This window comes from Leptosomus discolor, chromosome 1, assembly GCF_034619465.1.
Source record: "Leptosomus discolor isolate bLepDis1 chromosome 1, bLepDis1.hap2, whole genome shotgun sequence".
NCBI classification, from domain to species: Eukaryota; Metazoa; Chordata; class Aves; order Leptosomiformes; family Leptosomidae; genus Leptosomus; species Leptosomus discolor.
This window is the reverse complement of record NC_141391.1, coordinates 218,983,538-218,997,805: the sequence shown is the minus strand read 5'-3', so window position 1 is coordinate 218,997,805 and position 14,268 is coordinate 218,983,538. Positions and strand designations below refer to the sequence as shown.

Genomic DNA, 14,268 nt, shown 5'->3' with positions numbered 1-14,268 from the left:
CGAAACAGCCAGCAATTATTGGGATTGGTTCTTGGAAGTGGCTGTGAATCTAGAAACCTGGGCCCTCAGGCATCCTTGATCACTTCTTTTCCCAGCTATTACTGATAGTTATGAACAGCTGCTGAGAATCTGTGGGAAGACATAAGAGTCAGAAAGGAAATGGTGAAAAGCCTGAAAATTCCGTATAGCTATTCGGTGAACAGTGCTCGCAAGGAAGCCAACCAGTTCATTCAAGGGGAAAGTGACTGGCCCTGCTGTGAGAGGGATTTTGGTCTAGGTGACCTCCAAAGATCCCTTCCAGCCTAAATTCTTCTATGGTTGAATCTGAATCTGTGATTGACTGGCTCAATTGTTTTCATTGAAAAAGTTTAAGGAAAAAGGGCACAAAACCATGTTGGGTAGAACGAATTGTTCGTGTTTTAGGTACGGCTGTGTGTATAAAGTAGGTCAGGTAACAGTTGCAAACTAATCACACGCCAACCAGCAGGTCCAGATGGTATCCACCCAGGGTCAAGGGAGCTGGCAGTGAACTTCCCAAGCAAGGAGAAATTGTTTTTTGAAGTTCATTAAGAACTGAGAGGTGCGAGCGTCTGACCGGAGGAGAGCAGGCTGGCATTGTTTGGGGCAGGGAGGGGGCAGTGCTTGGTCTGGCCTTTCCTCTGGTAGTTCTACCAGAACAGTTGAAGAAATACTGAAAGTGAGAATCTGGTAGGAAAGGGCAACATAAGGCAGCGTTGTGAGTGATAGCTATTGGAGGAATCTTCTTCTTGAGTTCTCAGTATTGGGGTGAACTTGTCTGGCTGCGAGATAATGGTTGGTGGCCCCCACCATCAGAAATACGGGAAAAGGACCTGCTGTGCGAAGGCTGTGGGAGGAAGGGTGGTTAGCAGAAGCGTTTGCTCTGTTCTGCAGGACAGCCCTTGGCACGTAGCTGTACTTCCAGGCTCTCGGAGCATTCATCAGTGTTTCTCTCTGGATCTGGAGTGCTCTTCTGAGGGAGAGCTGGCTGTCCCCGCTTGCTGTGCCTTGTCTTACAATTAGGGCAAGCCCGGAGGGTGTGAACTGAATTTCTTTTGGGTGAAAATAACCCAGAAACCATTCCAGAATAGCGCCTGGTGTGCTCGATCTGCTGACAGTGCTCAGCCTATGAGTCTAGCCAGGGTCAACACAGTTTGAAGTGAGATGCCCAGTGTGGATGCTGGGATGCTCAGTGTTGGCTGTTCTCAGCCCGCTGGGCTGCACGACTTCTCGTGCAGGCTTTGCCATGGTTCCCTGTGGACAGGTCCCTGCCCCTTCGGTTGGTTCTGAGACTGAGAGCTGCTGGTTTCATCACAGACACCAGCGCTGGGGTTGAAGAAGGTCACAGTGGAAGGCTGCAAATCTGGGGAGGGAGAACACGTTCTTACAAGTAGAAAACGTTTGCAGAGACTATGGAATTGGTCTGCTCCATCATTTCTGTTTTTTTCCTTATTCTCACGTGTGATGGATCTGCAGACACAGAATGCCATGAGTGGCAACTGCTGTGCTTTATTTTTGTAGTTGGATGCGCGAGGTTGGATCACAAGGACTTGTTAATGCCACCACAGACCCTCTGTGGCATATCCCAGTGCTTGTGGATCAGTGCAATCTCTGCTGTTGCCGGTGTGGGTATGGTTTCTGTGGAGTGGTGGGGGCAGCCCCAGCCCCCTTCCTAAGCAGCAGGAGGGTCTCCCAGGCTATGGCTGCAGAGCCTTGTTTCCGACTGCTCCAGGCGAATTTGGAGACATTCTCAGTTAAGCACGTTTACCAGTAATGCCTTGGGGAAGTACCTCAGCCACCTACTTGAGCAACCTTGAGTTGATTTGTGGGGGCTGTAAGGAGAGAGCTTGCTCCAAGGTGGTCCTGAGCTGGGTGTCTAGTTCCCAGCACAGCCTCTGGAGATGGCAGTGGAAAAAGTCTGCATGTTGAGCAGGAACACTGGGAGCTGCTCAGTGGGAAACAATGCAAACGGGGCTGTGTCTGAACCTCGGGCCTCCCTGGAGTGCTCCTGGTGTGTCCCATTGGTGTTTGAGGCTTAAATCCACATTGACATTTATCAGTCAAGTCTGTAATTCCATTCAATGAAGTGAGATGTGCCCCACATTACCAGGTTTTCATTAGAAGAGTTGCAGTGGTGTTAATGGCACATTGTTTTTTGTAGCAGTTGGGTCCTGTGCCAGCTGCTCAATAATTTTCATGATCCATATTTCTGGAAAGTTTTCTTAGGCTGCAAGTTTTAAAGTTTGTTTCAGCTGATGAGTAGCTGTCTCTGCTTTGTCACCATGATGACACAAATACCTCTTCCTGCTTCTTTTAGAATATACTTGTGCGTCTATAAAGCAACCCAAAAGCTTTTTTGAAGTTTCGTCCCTTCTGCAAACCACTTGTTTTTCTTTAATGTTTATAGCTCCCCTTACTGATTTTGAGTGCATTGTGACTTCATATTGATTTCAGCTATTTTCCATAATTACAGAATAAGCATGTTCTGCAGTACCAATTGATGTCTTCATTGTGTCCAAATAGGCATTTAACGATAGTTGCTTTGTTTCTTAATTGTGGTTTTATAACTTTTTCTTTGTTTGCCAATTTTTTAAAAACTCCTGATTTTCATTCATATTTTCTCTCACTATGTGAAAGTAGATCTGGAGGAATAATGTGACTTTAGTTCAATACTGAGAAATTGGCCTTAAGCGTTACATGTACGTAAGACTGGCTGGGGCTGTCTTCCCTTACGCTGAATATAATCAGGTCATGATTCATGGTCACTAAGCAACCAGCAACTTCAAGTTGGAGGAATTAATTCATTATCAGTCACAACGAGGCCCAAAACAGTTACCCCACATTACGTGGAATACCTTTTTGTGGGAGAACGATGATCAGCAGCTCCGTCTGAGATCACCAGCATTTGTTTGCCAAACTGAAGTGCACCATAACAACATTTGTTTCCTTACGTGTACGGGCAGCGTTGGGGAATAACTCATCCCTCCGGGACCCTGTGTAGTCCCTGCTTTTGGGATGTGTTGGTCTCTTGGCCCACATCTGCTTGAGATCCTACAGCCCTGTTAGCTCTGTATGGGCAGTGTTGCACCATGACCTTCCTCTCTCCTGCTTCTTTGGGGTGGATTTTTCTCAAGGTATTTGGGCACATGAAGACACAAGTCGGACATAGCAAAGTTCAGAAAATGACCCGGTCACCAAAGTCTTTGTTAGGTGTCCATATCCAGTGCCTATCCAGATGCAGGTGGCCCTGTTCCTTAGTCCCCTCTCTGTGCGAGCTGGTGCCAGGGTATTAACTTAGCGCACGACATATTAGGAAGATTATACGAGACTTTGGGCGTTGAATTGTCAGTTGTTGCTGAGAAGTCTCAGCTTTATGACATTTTGTAGCTCAAACCAAAGAATAAGTTATTTCTCATTAATGAGGGTGTCCTGGAGCCAACCCAAGATGGATGTCTCCTTGTCCTTCAGGTGCCCTCTTTATCTGAAGCCTGTTCTAGGTATGTCCATGTGCTGTGAAGCTATCTGTCAGAAACTGCCCGTGGGAGCTCAGTCTGGGGTTACGCAGACATCTAACATCTTCCAGTGCTACTGGTTCTTCAAGTTGTCCCCTGTGAAGAGGATAAATCTACCCCAAAGGATTTAAAAGACAGCATTTTTCTTCCTTAAGACCCTATGACTTTCTATCACTCGCTGCTAAGACCCAGTAACTTTTTCATAAGACTCACTGTCGGTGAAACATTTTTCCTTCCATGAGGGAAACATAATGCGATTTCAGGTCTTTGACCATCCATGTTACCCTGGTCTGAACCTCTTCTGGCTCTACTGTGTCTTTTTTGACATGGGAGATTTCTACAGTGTCACAGGGATGTCTGCTTTGCTTTCTGTATTTTTGTAGTGGTATCCTGTGTTTGAATGGTGTTTCTAACTGCCACCAAGCCCAGAGAGAACTTTTTCTTGGAGCCACACTGTAGAATCGTAGAGTTACAGAACAGTTTGGGTTGGAAGGGACCTTAAAGACCATCTAGTTCCAACCCCTTGCCATGGGCAGGGACACCTTCCACCAGACCAGGTTGCTCCCAGCCCCGTCCAGCCTGGCCTTGAGCGCTGCCAGGGAGGGGGCAGCCACGGCTTCTCTGGGCAGCCTGTGCCAGGGCCTCACCACCTTCATTGTAAAACACTCCTTACTTGACGTCCGCTCTAAATCTACCCACTTTCTCTAATGACAGTTGACCAATGTCATTGCATCACTTGTACTTTTATTGCCAATGGTCCGTATTTTTTCTAAGTCATTGGTAAAGTCAAAAATATAAATACTAGTGTACCAAGAACTGGCTTACCTGATAACATTGGAAATATTCCTACTTGTTGTTCTCCGTTAACAATTCGTTATCGTTTCTGTAAAATGTGCTCTGGTAACTTGTCCGTGGTAGCAGAATATCATGTGGTCAACACTTTCACCCAAGCTTATGATGTCAGCAGTTATTTTTGTCAGTGAGGTTTGAGCTCTTAAAGCCATCCTGGCTGATACAAATGAAATCCTCATTCCATTTTATTAGTTGATAAGTGTCCTGTTCCAGTTTTTCCAAGCTTTTCCTAGAAGTGATATGAAGCTAGGCTCTGTGCGGTTATCAGAGTCATCCCTCTGACCCTTTCAAAGCTGCCTCCCCATCTCTGGAGCTTTTGAAGGAGTATTATAAATATAGGCCAGCGACTCAGTGAGCTGTATTGCACATTCTTTTGAACTTTGCTGCAGAAGTTTTCGACCTGCTAATTTCAATGTACATAACTGAACAGGCGTCAGTTACTGCCAGCCTTGGAATTGGGGGGCAATTCCTGAGTGCTCCATTTTGGTCTTGGGTGCATGTTTTTGCCAGTGCAGAGGTACGTATGGGAATTATTTTCAAAGACGGATCAGAAGCACTGGTTAGATTTTTCTGTTAGCATCATCGTTAATTTAACTGCGTGCCGCCTGTAACAGGTCCGGGTGGCTGTTGGGGTTTGCTCTGGGGGATTGAGCAATGGCCTGATAGTTGAAACAAACCCTCGATGTGCTGAACAAAACAAGGTGAAACAGGAATGAAAACTGAACCAAACTCTTGCAAGGAAAAATTTCCAGTGTTGAGATGCATCAGGCTGATGGATTTTGTCTGAAGAGAAGGGCCGAACATCTAGTATCGGAGCACCGCTCACAGGTGAATTGCCAACGCATTTGAGAATTGCTCGTAGGGGAGAATGAGCAAGTTTAATTAACGTGTATTTTTAGCGGTTTCAATTTAAGTTTACAAATCCAGAGTAAAATCTGTTTCCAGCTGTGATGGGCTGGCACAGAGCAGAGACCTGTGTTCAGATGAAGGGGTGAGGAGGGTGTTGGCTGGGGGGGACAGCGGCCAGGGGTGTGAAGACCGGTAGCTGAGAGGCAAATGGTGATGGCTGGAGAAATGGTTGGAGGATGATTTTTTTTTTTTTTTTTTTTTTTAATGAAAAAGATGGAATGAGGCTCTAATTCCTTTCAGCAGACTGCTTCTCAGTACAGAGGTGAATTACCAGCTCCTTTTGGAGGTGAGAGGTTCTGGTCTGCCTCGTCATCTCATCCTTTTCCTTTAGTTTTCATTCCTAGAAAAAAAAGTGCCTGGGAGGTCTTTTGGAGCCGCCTCTCTCTCCTGCATGGAAGAGAAGCCTGGGCGTAATCCGCCGCGTGCCGCATGAGGGGAGACGCTGTGCGCCTTCTCCAGTTCGCCTTGTAATTTTCCACTATTAAAATGTAAATGTGGCCTCTTGGCTTGGAACTGTGCAGACATTTGCGCTCCGCGTGCTTTTGCTCTTTCACATGAATATTTAACATTGAGCCAGCAGATCTAAATAACTGCCGCGTGTTGATTACACTTTGGTTTGTTAGGCTGCAGCTCGAGGTTGTTTGGAGCCTGGTCCAGGCACTGCCCAGGTGGCCGTACAGCATCTTGGGGCCAGGAGCCCCTCGGGGAGCCCTGGCCATGTCCCGCTCCCACCGCACTGGAGCAGCGAGAGGCGTTTTCCAGCCCAGAGCTGTGTGTTTCCCCCTCTGCAGGGCAGAAAGCAAACGCCAGAGCGTCAGAGGAGCGAGGCTGGCTGGGGCACGGCTGTGCTGCTTCGAGCAGCGCTGTCATGGTAACTGGAGTGATTCATTTTGCTGCGAGAAACCCAGTAAACACACTTTGATTAAACTCTTGAGAAGGTATAGAAAAGAATCTTCAAAGCTGATTGTATGAACTGCACAAAGTTGTTGGTTTTTTTTTTTTCTTTATTGCTCTCGCTTCCCTCCCTTCCCCATGGGGGACAGTGGGTTTGAAGGGGTGGGGAGAGGAAACCTTCGTCAGAGTTGGCTAGCTGGCAGCAGCCCGGAGCTGTCCTGCTTCTGGCACCTGGGGGCTGCAGTTCAGGCTCAGCAGATTATTATTATTATTATTTATCATTATTATTATTAATAATTATTATTACCACCACCAGCAGTTTCAGGTAGGTTGAGGAGCAGTGAGGAGCCGGCCGTGCAGCCCGCAGGGCTGGCCGCAGCGTGCCTCAGGACTCGTACAGCAGTTTGGGGCATCACGGCACCCCTGAGCCTCCTGGCGAGGAGTTCACCTGCCAGACCAAGGCGTGTCAGCTCTCTCCATTGAGAACCGGCATTACGAGTAAACTGCCCGTATGAAACCTGTGCCTCCGCTCCGAGGCTCGGCACACAGGACCCCGGCTGGGGGGCAGCTCCTCGGGTCTCCCGCCGGGTCCAAGGTCTCTTCCTGCCGCCCTGTCCCCCCTCCGGGGCTGGGGGACGAGGAGCTGTGTCCTGGCTGGGCACTGCGATCCCCCCGCCTGTGGGGGATGGTGGCCGCGTCCTCCTGCCCGTGCTGGGCTGGCTGCCCTGCCACTGGCCAGGGACCGTGCTTCCATGGGGCAAACCCGCCTACTCCGAGCCTTGTTCCCGAACCTCTCGACTGCCTCTGCGGGGGACACAGATAGCCAGGCCGGGATGCTGCTGTGTCTGCTGTGAGCTTGTGGGGGCTGCCTGGAGTGCCCCACTCGCGCCCCCTCTTGCTCCTCTCCCTGTCTGTCCCCATCCCCTCCCCGGCTGGAAACCCCAGCATTGCGGCCAGCTGCGGTTCCTTGGCACGAGGACAGGGCTCTGCTGGTCTCAGCTCCTGGCCCAAGGCAGGTCTTGTCCACCTTGCTCCTGCGTGTTTTCCCGTTCCTCGCTCTTGCATGGCTCTGGTTTTCACCAACCCAGAACAAAAATGCTCTTGCACGATTATTCATTGGTTTTGTTTTGCTGTGTGTGCTTCCTGGGAGGCTGATGAGTTGAGCTGGCGGCCTGGTCTGGTGCCCAGGGACTGGCACCCAGTGCCGGTGAGAAAGGACGGGGGATGGGGCAGGGATGCCTCTGCCTTCTGGTGCTGGGAAGTTGTTGGATGAGACATGTCTTGAGTCCTGCAACAGACCCCCAGCCTGCCGGGAGCCCTCTCCAGCCCTCCTTTTCAGCTACCCTCTTTCTGGTGAGGGGCATCATTTCAGATCTTCATGCTGCTGTGACAGTGGCTGGCAGGAGACAGGGCAGGGTCCCATCGCGGTGACAAGCTGGGGCTTGCGTGGAGGATGCAATGGGGAGGGCAGCATGAAGGAAACCTTGCTCAAAGTCCTTCTGAACAGAAGAAGACTTAAGTTCTCTGTCAAGCTGAGGGTGACCTAATTTTTGGCTGAATGCAGCCACTCTGCTGTGCTGGAGGAGGTTGGCTCTCAGAGGTAGAGCCGGCAAGAGCAGGCGGGATCATGGCATCCTTGCTGGCACTAAGTGCTGGCCATCCTGCAGGAGGAGATGGGGGGTGGGAGGGCTCCTCCTGCATTTTTAAGGTGTTAAATGGGCCTGGGATTGTTGTACGTTCTGAAGACCTGGATGCAGCTACACAAATGTACCTTGGCTGTGGTGAGGATGTGGCTGGTCGGTGCGTTGTTCCCTGTTGGGGAGCCGGGGCCTCTGAAGCACGCTGCTCAGAACAGAGAGTTACGGTTAATTTGGCGCTTCTAGCCCTAGTGGGAAGTTCTCGTCTTTCACTTATCTCCTCAGAACGGCGGAGGTTTCCCCCAGACTTTTGCCTTTGAACACACGGTGCTCCCCCAGAGAGAGCTGATCACGCGTGAGGGTCATTGGTTCCTGGCTTACCTCTCCTAGGAAAGGCTAGTTTAAAACCAGCAGTAAGAGGTTGCCTGGAGGGCTCCAGCACCAAGCCAGGCTCTGCTGTCAGTGTAGGCTGCAGTCATCCTTTGCCCACATCACTGCCCCGTGTGTGTGTTGGCCTTGACGTTCGATCTGCTGCAGCTCCCAGGTGTGTCCCTGGTGCCTTTGCTTTGCTGAATGCTGATGTCCTGCTGGGCTCTCTTCTGCAAGCACATGTACCCGTAGCACCCTTCAACATCGAGCTGCCTCTTTTGCCCTGGGATCCGTTTTACAGGTTTGCCCCAGCCCCATCCCATGCTGTGTGGGTGTTTCTCCTGCCCTTTTTGCCTTCTGGCTGCAGCACAGACAATCTTCTCTTCCACGTTTCTGCCATCAGAAACAGATTTTTGTATCCCTTGCTGTCTCCGTCCTGTTGTGTGTCGCAGCTGAGAACATGGTTGTATCTCTGAATAGATCTAATTTCTGTCCAGAGAGACCCAGGCTTGCACTGTATCTGCATGGCAGAGCTTCCAGACTGGCTGGATATAAGTCTGCGCTTAGATGAGGGCTTTGGAGAAGCGCTGGAGTGTCTGGGGAGAGCAGTCCTGTATTGCTGACGTGAGCGGTAGCTGTATTCCTCCGATTGCCCTCCTCCTGTGAAGCTGTCTGGACATCTGCTCATCGGCATTCCTGGTGAAAGCCAGGCGTTCCCAGGCAGGTACTGTCACTTCTAGCTCTCTGACCTTGGTGTAGAAACATCTGATCTCGGTCCAGTTGCCTTCCTGGCTGCACAGTGGCCCTGAAATGGGCCCCGAGGCAGTGCAGGTGCCAGAAGCTAAGCACTGCAGTTGGGGCAGGCGAGGTTTCCATCATCTGCACCCCTGCTCTCTGAGGGTTTTGCTGAGTTCCCCGGAGCTCTCCCTGACATGCCGGGGTAGACACCCCGGGTCCTCGGCTGCAGACGCTTGGGGCAGGAGACACTAGAGAGTGTTTGGACACCGGAGAGCTGAGGGACCTTTGCGATCTAAGTGTGGGTCAGTTGGAGGTTGGAGATCTGTGCTCCTGTGACAGTGCTAGAAAGCAGGGTTTTTTCACTCATTTCTGGGACTCATGTGACTCCCTCACCCCTAAATCCCACTTTGGCAAGTGAAATAGGCTGAATCCTGCCTCATGTGGGGTTGCTGTGCTCTGGGGACCAAGTTAAAATTACCCAGGTAGCGTGGGTACGTCCTGTCTTTCAGAGTCTGCCTTTGCAGCTGTAACACCATCGTCTTAGTACGCTTCTGGGATTAAATACTAGGGAAACTTTGGCTTTGCAACCTGCTACGTGACCTGGATACCTTCTCGTTTACTCCTGTAAACGCGATGTGCCGTTGTGCTTTGGGGACTCTTGCGCTTCATGTTATGATGAATGGATTAGTGAGCAGCAGAGTGGTCCTGGGCTGCTTTCTTCAGCCCCTCTGCTTTTCCTCTCTGGTGTGAACCTGTGTGGTTTTATTTGGTTTTAAGGCGGATGCTCTAATTTTGGTGTTGGGAGGGAGAACTTTGAATATATAAGGTGACGGCTGCTCTTGCACAGTGTGGAAATGGGTGACCAGGTGATTTATTTGACAGGCTAAATGAAAGCACTTGCCTTGACCTGTGTCAGGAATTATAAAGTACCATCCCTTTTACCAGTGAGTCCTTGAGCAGCCTGGTTGGGTCTCATTGCCCGGTAATTGGTGCTTGCTGTGAATGTCTCGCCACGAACCGTGCCGGTCCTCCCCCTCTGAACCTGACCCTGACCTGTTCGACATCTCCCTGGTGTGAAGGCTGGGCAGTGGGGAGAGCAGGGACTGGGACAGGCGTGCCGCTGCTAAGAGCCAGGAGCAGAGGAGATCTAGCACAGACCAAAAAGGGTCTCCTGCCTGGTGTGCTTCTTTCTCCCCTTGTAAAATAAATCTCTGGTTTATTTTTTTCTTTCTTTTTTTTTTTTTTTTTCATTTTCTTTTGTCAGCTTGGTAAGAGCAGCTTGCCAATAGGATTATTTTACAGTAAGCTTGCATATGATCAGTTCAACATACAGTTATGATTTTTTTTTTTTCCTAAGCAATTGATACCAAGAAACTAAAAATTAGTTTATAAAACACTCTAAAGCAAGCCCAGGCCAACTCCTGCCGGCTGAAGTTTCCATCATTGCACTCCTGTTTTTCTGTTTCTTTCTCCCTTGGTTTGGTGTCAAGATCAATGATGCTGAGCCCGGTCACACACGGAAGAGCCATGAACTGGACCAGCACCTCAGCGTGGGTCTGGCTGCAGTTCTGGTGCTCGGAGGGGCCCTTTTTGCCTCCTCATAGCGCTGGACGTGTGCAGCGTGGGCTCTGCCTGAGCAGCTGGTGTGGAGCTCGGGTGTCATTGGCAAAGGGCTGACTGCTGCTCCTGCCTTCTCCCCGCACTGGTGAGAAGAATCATCCAGGCAGATTTTTCTAGGTCTTGAACTCTTTCTTGATGAATATTGCCTGTTTACGGAAATTCTTGTGTGGTGTGGGCCCAAACTTGGTGTTTCTCTAACTGTGCCATTGCCCACTGATGGAGCACCGCTGAGACCCCTTCTGTGGGGCATTGCTGCGCGCCAGCTTAGACGTAATGGGCTCAGATTGATTCTGTTCCGGCAGAATAGCGCTGAGCTCGTGGTGGGTTCATGCTATGAGCTCACACTCTTTCTCGTTCGCTAATCACTTGGTTTCACCAATGGTGTTGGTCCCTGGAAGCACAGCATGGATGTACTCACCTGACCAGTTTGTGCCTTGGCCTTCGGTGTGGAAAGGTGTTCAGGCACTGACCGATGTGATTTATCACTAGGCAGCGTTTTGACACTTCTAAAAGTAATTCTGTGCTTTTTTCCAAGAGCCCTTCTTAAAGCTACTGACTTGGCTTGGTTTGAAAACAGCTCTTGGAGACTGACAGGAGACTTTCTTGTGTCTCCAGTGACTATTTCCAATTTCTAATAATTTTTAGATCTGCCAGTTACCGTGACATGCATCCTTTTCTCTGATTTTTTTAAAGTGGTTTTCCATGAGAAGTGGTGTAGTACAAAATGGAATGTCTCCTGGAGATCTGTCCTATGTCTGGATGACACACGAACGTGGGTCGACAGCCCTCGTCGGCCCAGCCTGTTCCGCGTTGCCTGTGAAGCGGTGGTAGCTGCCAGCCCCAACCGCGGCTTCCTCGCCAGCGCCTGGCATTGGTGGGACAGGCTGCACATCGGTGTCCTGCGGGCGACAGTCCCGCAGACTCCCAGGCACAGCATCCGCAGTGTGTTTCACCCCAGGGACTGCATCGCATCCACAGCCCAGGCTTCGCTTCTTTCCGTCCGATGTCCTTCCTTGCCTGTGGCTCTGGGTGACCATTTTGCCCCTTTTTTTCCTGTCGGATGCTGGCAGCACCGAGGCTGTGGGCAGGTGGCTGGGGAGCTGGGCTGAGCCGCCGCGGGGAGCACGGGTGCTGCCAGCAGAAATTCCCCCACCACGTGGTTGAAACTCATCGGAGAACAAATGCATTGCATTACTATGGCAACAGGAAGATTTATAGGAGCCTGAAATTCTTGTACTTTGAACATAAAAAATATTCCTTGGAAGAATATTCCGGGTGCAGTCGCGCAGCACAGCTGGGAGGTGCCTTCAAGGTGCTTGGTCGAGGATGACAGAGGTCTGAGGCCTTGCTCGACATCAGGCAGTGTCCTGCCCAGACCCCTGGCTGTTCCCGTCCTCCACAGCCCCTTGGTGGTGGCCGGCGGAGCGTGTTCAGGGCTCCTGCACCTTCGTGCAAGTTGCCATGGGAGGGGTGGACTTGGAAGGGTGAAGCCAGGGGAGCTGCGCGTGCGGACGGGGCGAGAGGTCCCCTGTGAGCAGCTTCTCACCACTTCTGAGCGAGCCTTTGAGCAGGGCACCTCTGCGTGCTTTACTTGTCCCCTTGCTTCTGCTGCTACGTTTGCACCAGAAATGGGCTGGATATGGTTGACTCTGGGTTTCCCACTAGACATGCCGCACATGTCAGACAAACTTCAAGCATGGTAAGGTTCAGGATGAAGTGGATTCATTAAACAAATTTCAGGAAAATATGTCTTTCCTGCCCTGGGGTCTGCAGTGCTGTGGTTCTGCAGCAGAGGCCTGTTCCCCTGCGACCGTGTTGGGTTCCCCATTTCCACCCTTTCTGCCTCTGCAGAGCTGCAGGCAGAGGCAGGAGTTTGCATCTTCAGGTGACTTCTTGAGGTCCGTTTCTTCCGCACGCTCCCAAGGGTCAGGTAGAGGGTCGGGCGGGGCAGGGGGTAGCTGGAATTTTCTTCTGTGCACTGTATTTTCTAGGCTTGCACTTGGAACATGCCAGAAGTGGTAGATTTAGGCCTCCTGTGGCTCTGAAGCAGAAGAGTAAGCAGCGACAGGGGTTACTGCTGGTGTCAGTGTCCAGTGCACGCGTTGCCACCTCCGAACTGGGGTGGGCTGGCAGGGGTCCCGCTGGTGGCCCCACGCACCCTCCCTGAGTGCCCTTGCCAGCACTGCCTCCCCCTCCGGCACTGCTCCTTGACGCTTCCTGAGGTGCCACCTCCAAATCCTCCCCATGCCAGTGCGCCGTGGTTGGGCTCGCCTGCCCTCCGTGCTCCTGGGGCGGTGCAGGGAGAGGAGCTGGAACCGGGCGGAGATGCGTCCTCCTCTGCCGTGGCCGTTCCTGCCCTCCCAGCCCAGCTCCACGTGCTTTCCCAGCCCTCCAGCTTTGCCACCATCTTCCAGCCCGAGCACGGCCGGCCGACGCTGTCTGTGCACCAGGGAGCTAACGCCGCTTTCCCCGGCTCTTTTGCAGTGCCTTTCAGAGAAACTCCCAGCTACACGAAGCGGAGACGGATCCTCGGCGCCGGTGGCCTCTCGTCCCCGCGCGTGCTGCAACGCTCGGCCAGCGACAACAACCTGAAGGCGGAGAGCCGGGCGTCCTACTCGCCGGTGCCCTCGCTGCGCAGCCTGCCCCCGCAGCTGCTGGCGCAGATGCAGGAGGCGGCGGTGGGGGTCGGGGCAGGGGACGGCAGCCTGGCGAGCTCCCGCAGCGCCCACAGCCGCTCACCGTCCCTGCAGCGGGTGCAGGAGGAGAAGGAGGCCGACTTGCCCACGCTCCGGAGGAGCAGCCGCGGCAAGGCCAGGTAAGGGGCCGGGGGGAGGCAGAGCGAGGCTGCCCTGTGCACGGCTGGCACGTGCCTCGGCACCCACCACAGGGCTGAGCACCCACGGGACCCCGGGCAGCGGGTGGGGAGCAGGAAGGCCAATGGAGCCTGACATGGGTCTGCATCTCCCTGTCAGTGCACCGCGGGGAGCAGGGCTGCCTGAAGCTCAGAGTGAGCCCCGAGGGATTTTTTTCCCTCGATCTTCTCCCCGGCCCTTGGTCTAATCTCGCATCTCAGAAAAATGGTAAGTACATCAATGCCGCGTTGCGCTTGTCGTTGCTATGACAATGAATGCATCTCAAAAACTAATACTTGGAGGTGGCACATTGCAGATAAGCCAACACCTAATACATCCCCACCGACCCGCGGTTGTTGCGGTTATTGGTGTTCCGCCTTCGAGCCCGGGTGGTGGCATTGCTCTGCCCTCGCCCGACCCGCTGAGTGGCATGGGGAAGCCTTCCTTGCGTGTCGGGTGGTTTTGGTGGCCTGTAGGCGCGGGAGCGACGTGGACCTTGCATTCTCCTGCTGCTTCCCGTCACTTGCTGGCCACGTGCGATGCGAACGTCGGCTCTGGTGGTGCTCGCCATGGCTGGTGCTTGCCTTCGGCTGGAAGCCAGGCACGGGCACCCATTCTGATCCACGGCTGCTGCTCCCTCGGACAGCAGAGGTGCTGCTGGAGAGCCTTCATGGCTAAGGGTCCCTCTGGTGATGACTGGGGTCAGGCTTTGCTTTCGGAAGTCCCCTCTTGGTGGAGAGTGGAGGCTGACCACAGCTGTGGCTGCTGTCAAGCAGTGTCTGCTCAGGAAGGGCTAACGAGAAACTCTGCTGCTGTGGGGCCAGTGCAGAGATTCAAAGAGCCGGTACCAGGTCCAGGTTCTAGCTG

The 14,268-nt window shown here is 52.3% G+C and overlaps 1 protein-coding gene across 2 annotated transcripts in view; it reads left to right on the top strand.

Moving 5' to 3' along the window:
• SHANK3 (SH3 and multiple ankyrin repeat domains 3) overlaps positions 1 to 14,268 on the top strand; it is a 342,763-nt gene that overhangs the window by 96,253 nt on the left and 232,242 nt on the right. For both annotated transcript variants that reach the window (XM_086475378.1, XM_086475373.1), the window contains exon 10: positions 13,034 to 13,364. In XM_086475378.1, coding sequence (XP_086331504.1) covers positions 13,034 to 13,364 — 331 coding nt within the window. The remainder of the gene's footprint in view (positions 1 to 13,033; positions 13,365 to 14,268) is intronic.